This window comes from Limanda limanda, chromosome 15 (assembly GCF_963576545.1).
Source record: "Limanda limanda chromosome 15, fLimLim1.1, whole genome shotgun sequence".
Lineage (NCBI taxonomy): Eukaryota > Metazoa > Chordata > Actinopteri > Pleuronectiformes > Pleuronectidae > Limanda > Limanda limanda.
Window position 1 is genome coordinate 9,145,701 of NC_083650.1, and position 19,794 is coordinate 9,165,494.

The 19,794-nt window shown below is 41.1% G+C and overlaps 1 protein-coding gene across 1 annotated transcript in view; it reads right to left on the reverse strand.

Moving 5' to 3' along the window:
• LOC133020718 (protocadherin-15-like) overlaps positions 1 to 19,794 on the reverse strand; it is a 137,472-nt gene that overhangs the window by 27,366 nt on the left and 90,312 nt on the right. The window contains exons 24-26 of the mRNA XM_061087409.1: positions 8,443 to 8,552; positions 7,374 to 7,514; positions 2,461 to 2,588 (exon numbers count right to left, since the gene is read on the reverse strand). Coding sequence (XP_060943392.1) covers positions 2,461 to 2,588; positions 7,374 to 7,514; positions 8,443 to 8,552 — 379 coding nt within the window. The remainder of the gene's footprint in view (positions 1 to 2,460; positions 2,589 to 7,373; positions 7,515 to 8,442; positions 8,553 to 19,794) is intronic.

Below are 19,794 nucleotides of genomic sequence, written 5' to 3' on the forward strand. Positions count from 1 at the left end.
CCTTTGGCCACTGGGAAATTAAAGATAGCACTTGACCCATAATTCTACACTTTGGTGTTGATTCCAGCCTCTGAACAGTGTTCAAGAAATTGACACTGTTATTGTGCGACATTTGAGCCTATATGCAAAAATGTTCTTTAGAGGAATAGGGTGTAGTGCATGATTAATCAGCTATTACTTTTATCTATAGCCATCATTCATGATTCCAGAAGATTACAGTAACGGCCATTAAAAACAAAAAAGGAGACCAGGTTTTCTGTTGCTGCCCCATTGAAGCTCTGGAGCCGTCTCCCTTTCTGATTCAGGTCTTGCCCTTATAAACGATAATAATTTTTAAAGTTGTATCTAATTTAAAGATCTAAGCTTTTATCTTCATGAAAAGTCAGCTTTCATCTGTCATTTGATTCTGTTAATAATACTTTTTATTCATGCTTATGTTGCTCGTGTTTGCTTTGATTCTAAAGCCCTTTGGCTAATATCCAGTTGTTTTAAAAGTGCTATATAAATAAATCTGACTTGACCTTAGCATAAAAATACCAGTTTAGTGGTGATTGGTGCTGTATCTTCATTGTCTGTATCTCTTTAACTACTGTACACGTATCACTCTTTTATGCTTGAACTCAAGTTTAAAATTGTCAAACCCGATAAAGCATGATTCACGTTGCTGTAAAAAGCCCTTGAGGAGAAGTTGTCTTCGTCCTAAAAGAGCTTTTATAAGTTATAACATAAAGATTAAGGCTTAGCTCCTTTCCTGCAGTAAAAACCAAGAGTTTTATTTCAAACCATCAATAAAGTGAATATAATCCCCGGCTTTCCCCAGGTGTTCTTATCTTTTTACTTTCAGACGGCAACACATGTCTGGCCTATTTTGGTAATGACTGGGGAAATATGATCAGCCTCCTCCTTTTCATCATCTGATGATTTTGGTTTATTTTCAGATGTGCCTGAAGGTCAGAAACACTTTTTCAGCATCTTCCTCCACGACCTTTCTACTTGGCCACAGGATATTACACTAACTTCTTTCCTTAAACATGCTCCAGAGACTGAAGGGCCTGTGTCCAGCGCCTGTTATACTGTAAATAGCCATTTTTTCCTTGAGCCAACTTTTCATCTATTTGTGTTTCCACTTGGGCAGTTTTTCTCTTTCTAAGGCTAAGCAGCTGAAAATCAGGTTGGAGCTATAGGGTAACTGTCCTACAAGGCTGATTATATCTATTAGGGATTAGATAGCCATCAATTCCCCTCAGCTAAACTGCACAATGGGAGTCCTGCTTATTGGCATTGACACAGTAATATCACATCAAAGATACAGCTTAGTCTTGGTCAGTCTACACCCAGTTGTGCTCCTGGGAATTAATGTGAAAAACACCCCTCGATCGACTGTCACATTATTGGTTTTTCCAGCTATAAGATAATATGCTGTGATCTCTGGCCGAGTCGCCACTACCACGGTGGAAAAGTCAAACTGGATGGGAAACAAACAGTCTTGATTGGGTTATAAATAATGGAACTTGCAATAGATGATTTTTGAAAGTGTAACTATGCAAATTACAAACCAAAAAATTAAATTTTTGCCAGAAAACATGAAGAAATAATATTTAAATCTATAAACCTCTATTGATTTGGCCTCACTAGATAGGCAATGTTCACAGCTCCCCTTTTTCCACCTTGAGTAGTCTCTCTTGGTTTTTCTTTCAGGCTGCACAAACCTACAAGTCTCAGTAAAGGAAGTCTGCTTGTTCAGCTCGCTCGTTTGAGCATATGGTAATTATAATACAGCTGAACTTTCGAGGGAGGCTGGAACAAGAAAACTAGTGTTCAGAGGCGTCAGTAACAAAATGTACCTGAAAAAAATATGAGAGCGACAAGAATAGGACTTAAAAGAGAAAGTATGAGATGATCCCCCCCCCACCTGCAGAGGAAATGACATCATTACATGGCTATATTTAAATTCTGTATCCATCATATCCAATGGAGAAGAACTAGAAATATAAAACCAATATAAAAATTGTTAAAAGCATTGTTCAAAGTAGAGGTTACAGGTGACGATTCAGCACGGACCTGTTCACAAACTCTAACACCAACCTACCTACGCAAAGACAGAAACACAGGGTGGTGCTGAGAGCGAATGAGTGAAGCCTCTTTAGCAGAACGGGCTGATAATCAGACAGGATGTCCAGCCATGCTTCTGTGAACATACTGGAATTACACCGACCAGATCTCTCTGATCCCACCTGCTCGGGAACAAGGCCAACAGTGGGAAGAGCGAAATTGAGGAAGAGATGCAGCCTGTGATAGGAGGGAGGAGATGAAATCGTGCCGCAGAGAGCACATCGGATGGATTCTCCCACCATGGCTGCAGGGTGAGCGTTGAAGAGGTGGAGGCAGAATCAGGCCCTTTAGTTTCAGCCCGTTTCCATGCATGCTGATACAAAAAGCCGTTAACTGATGTTTTCTTACCACTATCTTGAGCACGGAGCTGAATATCTTGGTGTCCTCCGTCACGCCGCCTATGTAGAGCTGCCTGCTGAAGACGGGAGGATGGTCGTTCTCGTCAAGCACCTCAATAAACACCTTGGCTGTGTTCGCTGCAAAAAGCACATATTGCACAGGATGTGAATGCACGTATCTACTGTCACGATACAGATCTACAACACGTAGCTATCATATTGGTAAAACCTGCATAGAGAACATACAGCATTCAACTCCACTCTCTCTACTTCAATGTACCTATCCAAGCATCTGATAAGGGGATAATGCAGAAGTGCTGCACCCTGTCAAAATAATAATTGGGACACACAGGCCCGGAAAGATGAGAACATCACGGTCACTGGCTGTTAAATAAACACGTCTCTGAAGTGGTCCGTACTGGCGCTGATCAAATGCTGCACAATTTAGCCTCAAAATTGTCTTGTCGATATAAATTTTTCATGGTCATCAACTCGTCCACAACTTCAAAAGAGAGCCAGAAATGATTTCCCAGACGCTAGTCATCACGGAAAACATCTCAGTCTGTCAACGAGATGATGGCCATCACCGATTTTAAATAAACTTCCCTCTCATCCGAGGGCGGGCGTTCTGAACAATTCTGAAAGTTTGACATATTTCGAAAAGTGAGGAAGTAAGATTCACCGAACTTTTTCAAAAACTCACTGCAAATACAAATGCTTCTTGCGTTTGATTATGACCGAGGGTAGCTGAGGAAGTTGTTTCAGAAAATCCCTCTTCATTTTCAGCGAATTTATAATTACACGTGGGGGAGAGAAACATCCCTCAACTCTTAACCCAACATGACAGCGTGAGGAGGCACTTCGGTGAACTCTGTGTTAATCAATCAGGAGGTTAATTTTGTTTTGATACAACAAATATTGTGACTCAAGAAAAACTGAAGTGTCTGAAGTGCTAATGACTTCTTCCTTCCTCTGATAAGTAGAAAACAACCGAACCAATTTGTATTCTGTTTACCAACCGATTAGTGATAACATTCGCAGTGATATGAGTGAAATATTGCTCCATGAAATAATAATAGTGACAGTAAATACTTGGCTTCCGAGTCGCTACTTGCGAGTGAAGACTATCTTGCATCATTCTTGTTATTTTAAGTTTCTTTCCCAACAACTCGCTGCACGACAGCAGCATCAATAAGCAGCTGTGAAAGTGAGCGTGACCATGATGGGGGATAACATTTTGAAGGGCAGACAATACTCAAGTCCTAAACGGCATGAGAAAGGAAGAAAGAAAAGGAAACGTGTCATTTTAATAACAAAATCAGCTGGTTAACTGGTCTTTTTACGAGACTTCTGCTTTTAAAACTATAATATGTAACTCTGACCACTTGGGGTTCTCATTCAAAACAATAACAAAAGAGAAGAAGATAGAATTTGATGACATTGTGGATCATTTCAAGTTACGCATCAAACGGAGTAGAATAATCATGATTGATTTAATCAATCATGATTATTCTACTCCATATTCTACTCGTTATCAATTTGATTACGAGTGACTATTACAAAGAGCTGAAGGAACAATCTGTCAACTGGCTGGCTGTGTTTTTTTTCCCTTAGTCTGACGTAGTTTTCCCGAACGAGTGAAGCAGATGACGCAATCAAAAGACGTCTTAAATGTAACCTTGAATTGTGGATTTTTCTGAGTTTGAACTCTGTTGGAAACATTTTGAATTATGTAAGTACACAAGTCAACAAGATATGTAACATAGGTTTAGTGGTTTTTCGACATATCATGTCTTTAAAAAAGAAACCACACTTAAAATATTCATTACCCTAATTTGTCACTTTTACACGTGGGCAAAACGAGCATTCCAGGTGCAGTGAAAAATTCTTCCAGAACTGCAGTTTAGGTAAAAAAAAAAAAAAAAATGGCCGGTCAAGGACCATTTTCTTCTGGCGCCGCACAAAAATGTAAAGTCGTGTGGAATTGGAGCTAAGGATGCATCGGGGGAATGGGACAAACAAAAACACAGCACATCAAATTACAAGGCACAAACGCTGTAGTGTGGGAGGGAAGACTCCAGGGGCCGGGGGAGAGGTCTACACAGTCTCCCCCCCCCCCTCTCTGTAGAAAGTGGCTTTATGCCATCCTCAAAGTATTGGGACAAAAACATAAATACAGTGCCTCTCTCTCTCCCTCACACACTCTCTCTCTCTCTCTCTCTCTCTCTCTCTCTCTCTCTCTCTCACCTCTCCTCTCTCTTAAATGATGCATGATAGAAACTGGTCCATTAAGAGGAGGGATTGCCGCTATAGCAGATTAAGCTCGAGTGTGCCTAAGAGTGCATTATCGTTTCAAAAATATGTTTAATTAAATCTGCTCTCATACACTCGTGCATATACACATGAATATCCGGCTGTGCATAGACTATGTGCATCACATATGCACTGCATGAGTCCTAATGGGGCAAAGATAATCTATCTGACAAATCAGTCCCGTAATGCTCTGATAATTTAAACTCAATACAGACTCATTAATGAGAGGAGAGATGTTCCCTGTCATGGAGCCTGAGCTGCATTACAATAACACAAGTGAGACGAGTGAGAAAAGAAACGGCTTCAGTGCCAACGTGTCAGCCTGACGATGCCAGTTAAGCTCTCTTCCTTGTGTGTGCGTGTGCGTGTGAGAGAGAGAGCCCTCAACTTTGCATGCATCAGATAAGTGAGGTGTGTGTGCGCGTGTGTGCATTTTGTGTACTTGTAATTGTCGGTACGCGAGAGACAGACGGCGCGAGATGGAAAGAGGCGGGAAGGATAGCTCATTGATTATTCATTGGAGGCTCAAATGGATTGAAAGTGAGGTATGAAACCCATTTGTTTTTGGTACTTCATCCATCATTATAGCCAAACTTTCGTCAGTAAACAGGATACAAAGCAGCCTAATGATATCCCAGCTGAAGCATCCAGAGATTGCAGACTGAAGGTGTAAGTAGGCTTCAGACGAAATGCATCAGTCGGTCAAACAGCGTCTCAAAAACCTTAATTTCGGGCGGCGGATGCATCTGACACTTTTTGTAACTTTCTGGAACGGATAATGATGCGTGCTTTATGCAGCAATGACCAGGTACGGCGCAGAGCAGGCTTCACCTTATCTCTCAGGCTCCGTTCAAGTACCTCCATCCCTTTTCATGTGTTTACAACTGAGTGCAACACCATGAATGCCTGCGAGGAGAGAGCATCTGAAAGAATCCAGACAAAGACGACGGAAAGACTCTGAACTGTTGGAGGGGGATCAGGGAGTCAGGAGGAGGCTGTGATGTCAGGCTTTCAACCTCCTTCTTCCAGTGAGCCCATCGACCGGCCTTTTGTACGATCTCGTTTGTTTCATACACGGCGAGGCTTTAAGACTGGCAAAAAACACGGGAGCTTTATCAACTGAGAGTTTGCTGTGATTAATGTTTTGTCGCACGCCCTTCTGTTGGGGGGTGGTCCGGCTAAATTGTAACGAATGGGCTATTACGGCTTGTTAGACCCTTGTGACAAATTTGGACACAACAATTTTAAGGATTTATGATATTGTTGAAATGAGTTTTTTTTTTTTTTCCAGTAATCACCGTGACAGAGGTAGAGTCCGAACTCTACACTGCACATGTATCTTGTTGTTCAATATTTGAGAAGCTGTTTTGAGACAAGAACTCTGGAGAATGTCCAGACAATTGGCTCCGGACATTCTCAGGATTTATGAAGAATGTAAGCAGGAGATTTTCCGAGGCGTTCACAACAGCAGGGAAATCTCTGGAGCTTTCAGGCGAGGGTTGGCGTCTGAGTAGAGCAGCAGGAGGCAGAACACAAGGTATAAATTCTGCTGTGGAAATCTCAGGTTTTTGTTTACAGCATATGGACCCTAGAGTCGGTCCTTTTCACCAACCGCTCTAAAATCTAGTCGTCCTTCCAAGTTGACTTCTTAGTCTTCTACGTGTGAGGGACCTCTTTTTCATCCTGAGGTATTTGTATTCTTATTTAATTTTTCAGCTGCACACATGCTCGCTGAAAGTTTTCAAGACTTGATCGTGCTGTTTTCTCACGTCAGCTCACACGATATTTGCGATCCAACAAATAGCAGAGAATGTCCAGAGTTCAGTACATGTCTGAAAGCAGCTAAACTAATAGCACTCCAGCAGTTTAAGCTTCACATAGAGCGAGCGCACCGCAGGTGGAGCTGAGGGGGGTCAAATAACATATTTTAAAAAAGCAGCCACTTTACATGTCAGACGAGCAGCTTTTTCCAATATGCTTTGGACAAGCGGCTGATGAGCTGGACACAAAAAGCACCAAATACAGTATAACCTTAGTCAATTTAAAATCAGCTAGATGTTGAATGGAGTGTGAAACTGAACAATCAATCACAGGATGCAGAAAACCTGCCACCTGCCAGTTTACAAATGGTTCAGTGCAGCGAGGAGAGGTATCGGTGCATGAAGCTCATGAGCACACAGCTCAACAGAACACACAATGACACGTTGTTTCCCTGTTTTTGGTCCAGATTGGCAGCTGAACAGTGCAGGTGCCAAAAACTAATATGTGAACTTTAATAAACCAAGATCATGGAGATCCTTCGTTATTGTACTTTGTTTCTCTTACTTTAGAAAAGAACATGTTTAACTTTTCTCTTTTTATTATATTTAAGAGGTATGTTCACATGAATAAAGCTCAAAAAGCTCAATGTATTCATGGTAAATGTGGTATTTAATACGAAATATAAAAATAGGCTGTGAAAGCATTTCCACAAACTGTATTTAATCATAATCTGTCACAGTGAAGGATTATGATTAAATATAAATGCCTCACCTGGAATGACATGAAACATCGTTTTCATCTCCGATACCTCACGACTCAACCTAAACATCATTGCCGTCTATTTCTTACTTTTGGAAGGAACGCGCAGGTTTGACATGACGACCACCAGCGAGTCCGCCTGGACCCTGAGGACATAGCTGGTCACATTTTCATAATCCAGGGGTTTAGCTGTGGAGATGACGCCTGTCCTGTTGTTAACCTGAAAGTGACCTGGAACCAACAGAAAAACACAGCACATAACAAACAGGAAAAACAAAATAACTTCTGACAAAACACATCCCGAGGGAAGTTTTGTTGAAATGCCACTCCACACTGTCTGCAGTGAGTTGCAGCGCTGGAGAAAAAGAGCAGCCATTGGACCATAAATAAATCACACACAAGAAAACCATTACAAATTCTAGTGGAGGAGACTGAAATTATGTTTTTTGAAAGCAGTTTTTTTATAAAAAATGAATGTCAGTCTAGGTACGGCTCTGATAAAAGGAAATAACACAGAAATACATTTGGTTCCTTTATATGGCACGGAGAGATCCTAGCTCCTCTGTGTCCGTGCGAAAAGGTCAAGCTTCACAACGCCTTTTCTTTCCCTGAGAAGATCACTGCTGGGGCCTGGAGGCGGATTTATGAAACTCTTCTGAGGTCCTCCTGCACTTTCCATGAGCATCTAAAGAAATATGACCCAAGCTCAAGTTTCCACATGACAGAGACAAAGATCACTGCGGGGGAAATCAAGGTCCTCATGGGGAGCCGGGCTACAGCTCCACCCGGTTTCGCTCTCTCGATACAACGATACATCTGCTAATGGCTTAAAAAACGGAGCTTCGCAATCTGCATTAATGAATAAAAACCCATGTATGTTTTTTGCGGTTCTCTCAACTGCGAGGAATATCTGCAGTTGTCGGAGAAAGGCTTTGTAGAAGCTGACACTCTTGCACGAATATATCTTTTCTTTATTTTGGGAAAAGAAAACTGGAAGAAGAGGACTTTGTTCTTCAAACACAAAGCCTCTGTCGTAATTTGAGTAAGTGTGTTTGGCTGGGAGTGTTTATGGGAAACCAAACGTATAGAAAACAACATTCCCTTGGAGTTTATGGGTTTCTGAATTGCAGGATTAATCGATATGATCTGTAACACATACCCCGTTCATTTCCTGCCACAATGGAGTAGAAGATGGTTTGATTGACAGCAGCAGCCAGGATGGTCCCCACTCGTTTGCCAAATGGAGCCAGCTCACTAACTGGAGAAAACCTGGAGAGGCACAACACAAATCACAAAACAAAAGGTGTGAGGACAGAAGGGATTAATGGGAAAAACCTGAGCATAGTGGCAGACCATTCTCAGAGTTAGAGTATAAAATGGGGTAGAGATGATTATAAAGGTTTCAATAAAGACTGCACAAATTTCAAGAGAAAAACTTTTTAAAAAAGGCATTAAAACGAGTTTATTGTGTTCTAAGAGTGGATATGTATCCCGAAGACTGTGTCAATGTTTGGTTTGTTAGACGAGAATTTCTATAGTCATTAATATTTTATAACATCTTTAGAAGCTCCATCTGCCAGGGGCGAAGGTTTTGACCAGCAGTAAGGTTAAATGCTGTCAATTTGGAATAAATTTAAGTTTTTTCGGAAAACTATCCTTTTTCCTGTTTTTTTCTCTTAGGAAACCACATTGTTGAGTGGGTCTTACTGAGTTTGTACTTTTTAAATCAGCTTTGAATAAGAAATCTGTTTGTAAATGATAAAAATTCATATATTCCAAAAACTGTCAAACAACAACCGTTTATTGTTCCAAAGATTTGAATTATTTTGTCATTTCTTTCAGTAGTTCTACCTGTTCACTTAAACTTCAGGAGTCTTCAGATGCAGCTACAGCAGATACATGTACCTTTTATTCCCTGGTTAATAAATAAGTGAAGATTTTCCTTTAAAGGAGCACAACAAATTCAGGAGGAAAAACTTTAAATCATGAATAAATAATCCGTAAAACAGTTTGGACTGATCCTAACTTAGTGTTGAGGAAAATAACCCTCACAAGACAGAATGTGGCACAGGGGCATCAGCAGAATAATTGAAGGCTTGATGTTAAGGAAGCAAAGCTCCTGTTTTTCTGCTTGAGTCGTTGCTCCGATCAAACTATGATCATGAGCTTTGGGTTGTGGCCGCAAAAGAGTGATTGAGGATTCAAGCAGCCGAGATTTAGTTTCTCTGCAGGGTCGCTGGACTTGGATTCCGAGTGATAAAGCAAGGCGCCTGCCAATTCAAGAGAAGCTCTGCATTGAGCTGTGGCTCCTTTGTGTTAAATAGCACCAGCTGAGGTTGTTTTGCTTTGAGACAAGATGCTTCCTGATGGGAGGAGACCCCCGGGCAGACCCACTCGATTTAGGTAAAATTGGATCAATCAGCTGAGGTTTCTGGGGCTTCACTGGGAGGAGCTGTAGGAATTTGTTGGGGTATAAACATGTTTGGCTGTTCTGCTAGTCCTGAAGCAAAAGTGGTTTAGACCAAGTTGAGGCTGATTCCTGAATGCCTGAACGATGGCAAACATTTTATGGATGTTTCAATGGACCACAGACGCAGCTGGGTTTACTTGCTGATTGTCTGTTGTGTAATTAATGTAGTAGCATTATGAAACCCTTGCAGAATGTATACAGTGTATACACTGTATAGTAGCCTATATACAGCGGGCATGCAGGGAATGCAACGCTCTTCCAGGGCTTTTCATTTATTCATAAATGTATCATCTTCTTTGATTTGATATTACAAAATAAAATGATATCCAAACAAGAGACCTGAAAGTAAAAACAAACACAAACAGTTGTGTGAAGAGCTTTGAGATTGTTGGGCCTCATAAGTGTGACTGTGTAAGAGTTAATGGCTTTAATTGACTAACAGACGAACAAATATCTGCAGATATTATTGTCACCACAAATTACAGCCGCCATAAATAGCAGGGAACCCCGTCTTGGCAGTTTGTCTGTGAGGGCTGATCTCAGATGATAATGTCATCTCAATCCGACACCCTCTAGTGATGCTTCCACTGCTTTCTCATCTCTGCGTATGAGGCGCCTGCGCATGGGGCTATATTCTTCTGCAGTTTTCATTTAAAGTTTGACTATTACTCACAGCGGTGGTAAGAAACCTGTGACAACGCTGTGGGAGTAATACTCACAGCATAATCTGTGAGAGTCAGATTCTATTATAAAGTCAATGTCAGTGTTACAGGGTATTTTTGGGAGTAGACACTATCTCGGCAGTTCAAGTTCTACACACAGACCAGCGGCAATTAGACGCCTCCAGTTCATGTTTGTATCGTGATTCAGTGCTTTCATCTCTCTACTCTTTGATGGGCCCTAAGTTCCAACACATTTTACTACATGCATAATAAAATCATCACAAGAATGAAAATGCCATCGGTCTAACTTTCCCTTGAGGGTTGATTGCTATTTAATGGACTAACTCCCCTTTATAGGATTGCAGTGGTGGGGGCTCAACCGATTTCACGGGCTGATGATGAAGAGGGGAAGAGGAAGAGAATCCACATAGACAGAGAATGGTATTTTCTGAAAGGACACACAGGTGCTGGGACAATAAATGACATCGTCTTCGCTGCTCACCGGAGTAAAACCATGCAGTCAGTAACCTTTCAGACAGTTGGCAGGTCTGACAGTCACCACAGAATATGTGTTTACCTCTCTGAAAGTTTAAGAAGCAATAGGTGCAAACAGCACAATCTTGAAGGACACAGGGAAAAGGACTCTTCCATCCATCCTGGAGGCCACAGTTACTGTCTCGAGAGAAAAACAATTCCCAAGGACATCTTGAGTTCAGGATGTTTCTGGGAAATAGAAGCTATTCTCCCGGACGGAGGATGATATAGTGAACCATTCTGAGAGATAATGTTGTTGAGTGAATGCTGCAGTGAAATGACTCAACCGCATGTGGTCTCAAAGCCTTTCACCACCAATACAATGCTGTTATCGACATATGAAATACGTGCTATTTGAATTATACGTAATGACTTCTGTTCATTTCCCCTCAAGGTGTTTTGTTGGGCTGTCACTGAAACATCGCTGTGTGGGTGGCATGCGCTTCACCGATAACAGTCTCTGTGTAAATATTGCCCTCACGTAAGTAGTATCTGTTTGGCTTCTGGAACAGGCAAACTAAAACACAGGGGGGCAAGCCCTTGAACAATGTGACCACAGCGAGGTGCAGCAGAGCCCAACATGTGACTCTAAATCTGTCACCATTCACTGAAACCACGGGTGACGCAGTGGTTGTCACCAAGCGTACGTGCCTAAATACACTCTCTCAGCCATTGATTGTCTGTTCTGGAGATTAATAGTCCACAAGTGGGGATGTCATTGTCCAGATGAGACCATTTTTAACACAGATTAACAACCCTCTTGCTACTGAGCAGCTGTGGATGAGACTAGGGGTGCAACGATTAGTCGACGTCGTCGAGAAAAATCGATGACAGGAATAGTCGCCGACGAATTTACTCATCGATGATTCGTTGGTTACGTCATAACACGTGTTTTTCGTGCCGTGCAGTTGAACTAAACGTCGTTTTACCGGAGGTGCTGATGAAAGCAGCTGAGGAGTGAGCCATCTCGCTTCCTTCCTATCTCTGAAAGTCGCGCATGTGCAATAGCGTCAAAACACGGTCCAATGGCGTCCTCCGCTGCAGCAGCATCGCGCACCAGAAAGTAAAAAGTTCCGGAGAACTTCACCCGTAACAGCCCGAAAAAAACTACCTGCAGTATCTGTACAGCGGACCTGCTCTACATGGAAGCAGGACACACGCATGTGAGGAGGAGGAGGCACGTTTGACTTCGTAACGGAGACGATGCGGACTCGCCTCTGTCAGATGTTATATATAAACGTATATACCTGCCCGCAGGATTCTAGAATCTATTACAAAAATATGGTTTAAACTTTTTATTAACGAGTTTAAAAGCGTTATGTTATCCTATTGCCTGACAAACGTCTTTTTTTAATCACAATTATTTAGTCAGAAGAAGACTGTAGTTTCGTTTGTTGATGTTTTTATTGCTGTTACTTTCCCTGTCATTTTTGTTAACAGGAAAAATGAATACTTGATTTTTAATTTATTTGTTTTATTAGCACTTTGCCTGTCCTTGCTTTTAAATGGACAAAAACTTGATTTGTCTTTGCTTTTGTGTCAACAGTACCCTTATATGAAACAAAGTTTATTAAAAGACATTTTTTTTTAATGAAGTATCAATATTTATTGCCTTTATTTTCAGTCATCACATGCCTCGAACAACCTCAAGCTAAATTTAAAAGCTGCTTGCTAAATAAGAGCAATTGAGAATTTGTGTCATTCATAATCCGATTAGTCGATTAATCGTTTCAATAATCGGTGACTTATCGACTATCAGAAAAGTCGTTAGTTGCAGCCCTAGATGAGACTAATTCAAGTTTCCACACACCAACCATTCATGACGCAGGTTATCAGCCCCGTAGTCAACTGGTTTAGTCGATGAAATTAAATAAATGGTGTGTGATTATTGAGGTAGCAAAACGTAAACGTCTTTTTCACATTTTGCTCTGTGACAGCCTTACGCTATAACTATTTAAATTCATTGGATCCCTCATCAATCTACGCTCAATAACACATGGCAATAACAATTAGAAAAGAAGTGAATACATAATGTTTTGAATGACCTTTGCCTGTTACATTATTGGGCCTTTTCCAAAGTTTTCCAAATACTATCAACAATTGATACATTTTCGGTATTCATTTTTATGGGCTGCAGCTTTGGTGAAACCCCGGGTCCACAGCAGGGCTGGACAACCTTCGCTGATCCATTCATAGTTTTTTTTCACAGGTTGTTATTTTACTGCGAGTCATGTAAGGCCATGCAGGTGCTAGCACCCGGCTGCACCATGTGATTACCAGGAAGAGGCAGAGCTGACATGTTATCACTTCCCTACAAAGTGGCTCTGCCGGAGGGTTATAAGCTGCAGAGAAATGCCATGGGGGATGTACGAGGTGTATGAAGTGTGCAGATTACTATAAAGGTGTATCCACATGTAGACAGAGAAGATGACAAAAAGGTAAGATACAGTAGATAGAGCAAGAGTGATGGACCAATAGTACAGACATATGTACTCTGCCATATTGACTTTGATTGTGGAAAGATAATGTAAACAGCTATGCATTCTAATAATATCTAACACCACACGGCTGCTTCCGCCGAGGAGGTGACTCGCAACTGTCTGTTTGCTAGCAATATTATGCATAAAAAATGGACCAAATTATAACAAACTTTTGAGGAAGGATGATGAATAGGCCAGGGAGGAAATATAGCTGCGGATCATGGAATTTCATTTTTGACCTTTTCCTCCGACTTCCTGAGGAATAATGGATGGATCGAGATGCAATCAGGCACATTTAGGGGCCTGAGATATATGAGTGTGGGAAATTTGTTTCATCTTGATTGAATTTAAGGGGACTGTTGGGCCTTGGCGGAGATCTACCCTCTACTGAGCCCCATTCTAGTTTATTATTCGGTTTATATGTGCAGGCAGAAACACTAGGAAATGAAATGTAAATAAGTTGCGTATTCAAGAGTCAATTATGCACAAGGCAAAAGCATGTACCACAGAGTAGGGCCAGCGCCACCTTTAATTCCTTTCATATTCAGATGAGGAGAAATCCCATCCAGACAGAGAGTGACAGAGAGATAAAGAATAGCGGGAGATGCTGACATGTCTACAGGCAGCGGCAGAGAGCTCTGGTGTCAACATGAGAGAGGGTGAGTGACACGCCACTGAGAAGTGTGGGCGGCACACAGGTGTCAGCGAGCTCTCTGCCCCAGGGCCGATGGTGGTGTGATGCTTACGAGACGAGGCAGAGGTGTATAAACCTTGTCGTGCGCCACAGAGGCAGCGGTGACTATCCTTCTACCTCGCTTTCCCTCTTCTATTCATGCATTGCATCAGCGAGCGAACAAACGCCGATGGACATCCCGGGAGATTCAAGGAGGGGCCGCGCTCAGCCCAAGTCTCTGGTGGATGTGGAAGACTCAGCGCTGCATAAAGATCCTGAACAACAACAAAGGCAGCCACAAGTCATTTAGGACAGGATTTTAGGAAAACCATCATAAAAAGTGTGCAAATTCCCACATTTTTTTTAAATGTGCTGCAGCACTGTGCAGCTTTACTGCCGATGGAAGTGTTGCTATGCAAATTTTGTTCAGCGATTATGAAACAGCCTAATGCGATGACTGCTGATGAGGTAGATATGTGCCTGAGAGTTTGTTGGTGTGCTTTTATGTTACCCCTGGTGCTAAACTTGTTTCTTCCTTCCTGGAAGCAAATTGAGAGAGGGACAAAGACGGACTACTCTGAGTGGAACTACAGTTAATTACACAAACGGCAAGACATTTCAGCAGCTCCTCGAACAGCAGCAGACAAAGAGGAAAAACACTGCTGCGAATCCAGAGCTCATGTATTCCATTAAGACCACGGCTCTAAGTGGTTTTGACAACCGAGGCAAAGTCTGCTCAGTCATACAGAATAATTTTACACAGGGAAAAACATTATATTTAAACCTCAATCATATTACAGATTCTCAAATGTCAGTATTTAACATTGTAAATGAATGGGTGAATACCAGATGTATACTAAGCCTGTATTGTCGCACTTCATACCAAAGAAGCTACATCATTCAAATTTCCAAACTATTTTATCTGTTATTATATTATATATATTATTATAGACTCAGTTGTATGAGTCCACAAAAAATGTACGTGTGCTAAATGTCATTCTGTGCCTGATGTATTTTAATGAAATCGGAGTTCATGCCAGGATACAGAGATAACACAAAGCTGATATAATGTTATATTATTTTATAGTTTGAGCTGAAGTGTTGTTCAGACTAAAGGGTGAACTTTAAAGATCATAGGTTATGTTTGGCAAGACCGAGGGAAAAAGGGTAAATGAGAAACGTAGATAAAGAAAAAAATAACTATTACAAGCTCCAGAAACCACTCAAGATATTCATGGCAAGAATTACAAACAACTTTTCTTCTGCAAGAGTCAAGTCTCTACCTTGAATTTACAATAGGCTAAAGCCACTGAGGAAGAAAAAACAGCATTAGTGGCTCCTTCAACATGTCAATAAGCAGTTTACATCCATTATCAGTCCAGACATAACCCATGTAGTGAATCCTGAAAGAAAAACTGTTTTTTATAATAACTAACAAATTAATCCTTTTTTCTTTTGAGGGGATCAGGGACTTGACCCTTAAAAAACAGATATTATCAGTTATTCCTCTTGTCCATGTCGATGTGTTTACCAGATGTGATGAAATTCCCATAAGGTCTTGCATATCTCAATCACAAGACTGGGAGGGATGTGAGTTCATAGTAGTCTTGACTTTTGACCACCAAAATCTAATCAAGTGAATATGTTGAATTAGAATAAATTCCCCTGCGGGTTTTACTGATACTGACACTGACACTGCAATCATAATGCTTGTGGGCGCTGGAGCACAGAAAATCACCTGTGAACACCCAACTATAGGCACACATGATTCCACAGTGCCACACAGGTTAATGCATTAATGTTGCCTGTCAGAAAGAACAGATTCAATTACATTCACACATCATGAGAGATGCAGGAGCAGAGTGGAGCAGTGGGCCGCTCCCACTAACACACAAAACTGCTCCTGAAATTCAAATATTCCATCTATAGCACATACAGTGTGATAGAAGATGACAACAACAATATGTGTCTCGCTCAAAAAAAGCATTTTATTTGAGACTTCACAAAACCTAAAAACTACTTTCAGACAAAAAAAGATTAAATGAAATCTGTAAAAAGGAAGGTTTGGATTATCCAACAAAATAGAGGTATTGTTTCGGGAACGAACGAAGTGCTGCTGTCGAGTTCTACAATTCTCATGTTTCGGATGAACAAAAAAAATGATGTGGTGTTATCCCAACTCAAACCTCAGAACACAAAAAAATTGATTTTACTGCATGGCCAGGTCCACATGGGGGAAGTTTGCCTTCAAGAGTCTCTGCTGGAAAGTCGTTGCACTTTGTTGTGAAATGTTCTCGTTGAACCCAGGACACGATCTTTTACAAAACCCACCATGTTGTTTCGTAGCCTAAACCTAACCAGGTCATTTGCTTGACAACGCTGAACCAAGCTGTGAGTGAAGACCGAGGTCAGGAAGACTTTCTGCTGAAAGGCTTTCTGCCAGGTTTATCCCTAAATTCAAACGTCTCCCAGCAGCATGACCAGATAGGGTCAGGGATAAGTGAAAATGTTTATTTGCGCCTGAGGTGGTCTCACCATTTAACCACCAACATTCAGGAAGATAACAAGGCAGACTGAATGTTATACACATAAACAAGAATGAATCTGTGATTTTACCACAACAGCAACATGAAGCATATTCGGATATTTCAGATTTTTCTGATTACTGCAAAACAAGTTGATTTTACCTTACAAAATCTAGGAAATTAATAGCCTTGAACAATTTGAGTAAATACAACTCATAATAAGTAAGGTCTTAGTTGTATGTACTTGTTTAATTATTTAAAACAGGAGGTGAAGTAAAGTTGTCCTAAATATTAACAAGTTAATCTGACTTTAATTAACAGTTGTGTTTAGGTAGGAAACCTGTTTTGTCAGGTAAATAAAGTTTACGCAACAAAGAATGATTTGTTCACATGACTAATTTATGTTTTACTCCAGGAAAGTCCATTTTAATCAGGTGTACATTGTTTTATACCTGTTTTAGGCAAAAACAAGAACGCTACTCAAATATGATTAGTTGATTAGTAGAGAACACTTGTGTTATTTAAGTAAACATCAGTTAAATAATGTAGTGACAGAAGGCTAAACTTCCACTCCAAAATAAAAGCACCTCTTATATCATCTTTCATCAGACAGTTGTTTTCCTCCGCATTGATAACAGAGCAGACCATGTACATCTGGATTATATGACCTTTTTAATTTGTTGACAAATATTTAATAGCTTAAATTAAATAAAAGCAAAGTGTTCTTCACGATTACTGACGAGCCGAGACAAAGCAATGGCTCTGTTATTAAAGTAGATGTAGGCAATTACAAACCGTTCTGCATCAAGTGCTCATCTTAAAGGGAAATTTGTAATTTTTTATGCATTATGTGTAAATTTGTGCTTCTCAGAGCGCCTCAGAATTACACAGCTTATGCAAAACATGGAACCCCTGCAGCTTCCAAACACATCGCAGTAAATAAAAGTTAGTACATGTTATATTTATTGCAGCTGAGGCCTCCTTGAATTCCCAAATTTGTGTAAACCAAATTTAACACTGGGAGATATTACCACGTTGTGTTAATTAGATGCTGACTCACACTTTCTAAGAGGATTTAGTGACGCTAACAAACGTCTCAGAAATCCAACACCTTGGACATAAAGTAAAGCTCCAGCAAGTATTCTCCTGCAACTATCGTGTTTTGTAAAACATACAATGTTTCCATCCCCTCGTCTGGTCTGATCGTGCTCCTTCCTGAGCTATTCCTCTGATCACTTATCTTTCCACACCAGACCCAGATTTCCTTTGTATTCACACTGAGCCATTTTGCTGTGTTCAATAAGAAAGAAAATGGGTTCAATCGAAAAGAAAAATCTACTGGAGGGCAAGATGGAAAACGTTCGCTGTGCAGCCAGCCTCTGTGCGCCAGCTTAACCATGTCAGCCCACAGGACGTCACTTCACATATTATCCACTTGGTCATTTAGCAAACAAGAGGAGACCTGGCCGGCCGATGTTTTGGGCACCAGTGGATGAGCGTGTTGTCCAAACTGTGCCAGCCACCGAGGCACGCAATGCGATATCAAGCAGAGCCATGTAGGTACTGATGCCATCCTGCATGTTTTACTGTCAAACTACTGCTGCTGCCCAAATGATCTATTCTACCACAGCAACACCTGGAGACCTCACACACAGGAGAGAAAAACAAACCTTAGCACCGCTCTAACTAGCAGGATGCAGGACAAAATATCAGCTGCAGAATACTGTGTGTTGGGCCGGCGACCAGGAATCTCAGACGCTGCTGTCACATGTGTTGACTTATGTTCACGTCTGATTGCTTGGATGATAGAGATGGGAAAGATTCCAATTTAAACAACCAGTAAGTCCTCATGTCATCAATGGTTGGATTATCACAGAGACGGTTGTGTGAGGCTGAGAATATCGTCGAATCACATATCCATTAAACTTGAATTACACTGAACGCTGGACTTAGTAAGCGAGATTACACAAAAACAAGCAGACGGATAACCACAAAACTTGGCAGAAGGACACGTTATGGGTCGGGAAAGAACTGGTAAAATTTTTGTATTTTTGATAATACTAAAATACGCTATTTTCACTGAATACTCATGAAAAACAGGCAAAGTTTCACTGACATAAGAGTGTGTGTGCAATTTAAGGGGTGCAATTTAAGTAGACTGTCTGGAGGAGGTATGCGCTCTGCAGAGAGCCATTCTTGTCAAATTTGAATTTAGCTTTTTTAAGTCCTACAAAGCAAAGCAACTGTGCATTAACTGTTGCACTATTTACAGTAAATATTTCTCCCTTCACTTGCGACTGTTATGCTTCCTTGGTGCCCCTGTGCTCGTTGTCTGGACAGACAGGTATAAACGTCGTCTCAGTATGATTGTAGCTTGTAGCTCAATTTCAGATTTTTAATGTTGTGTACATGAGGCTGAATTATTTTTTTCTCCCTTTAACTTTTCATGTTATGATCATGGATATTTAGGTAAATAAAACCCTTAAACTGCACTCGTCTCTCACATTTCCTGTGTTGTGTTCACCCATTGTTCAGCTAAAACTAGGATAACAACTGACCTGCCACACAAAACAAGCAGAAGAGAGCGCAGTGATGGGCACTTCCATTTGTATCGAAGCTTACAAAACATTTCACACAATAATTACCTGCTTCACTGTCATTCTCAGAAATACAGGACGATGCGTCAGCTGACCCATCATGTTAGAAACGGCTCAGCAAACGTTTCAGAAATCTAAATAAAACAACCTCAATTATACAGCAATGTTCTCTCAGGGCCTGCAGGGGTTTCTCCAGCTTCCTCCCACAGTGTAAAGACATGTCATTTCGGTTAATTGGCGATTCTTAATTGTCGGTAGGTGTGAATGCGAGCGTGGATCGGTGGTTTGTCTCTGTATGTCGGCCCCGTGATATACTGCCGACCTGTCCAGGGTGTGCTCCGCCTCTCACCCAGTGTCAGCAGGGATGTTCTCCAGCCGCCACGCGACCCCATGGATAAGTGTTAAAGATAATGGATGGATTATTCAGCACCATGCACCGGTTTAGAGCATTTGCATCCACACGGTGCTTATACACATTTTTATGCTTTCTGATACTGGTCTGGAAAGCCGGTCCTACTCCTGCCTGGCTTTCAGCGTCGACCTTTAGCTGATATTTGGGACGAGTGCGAT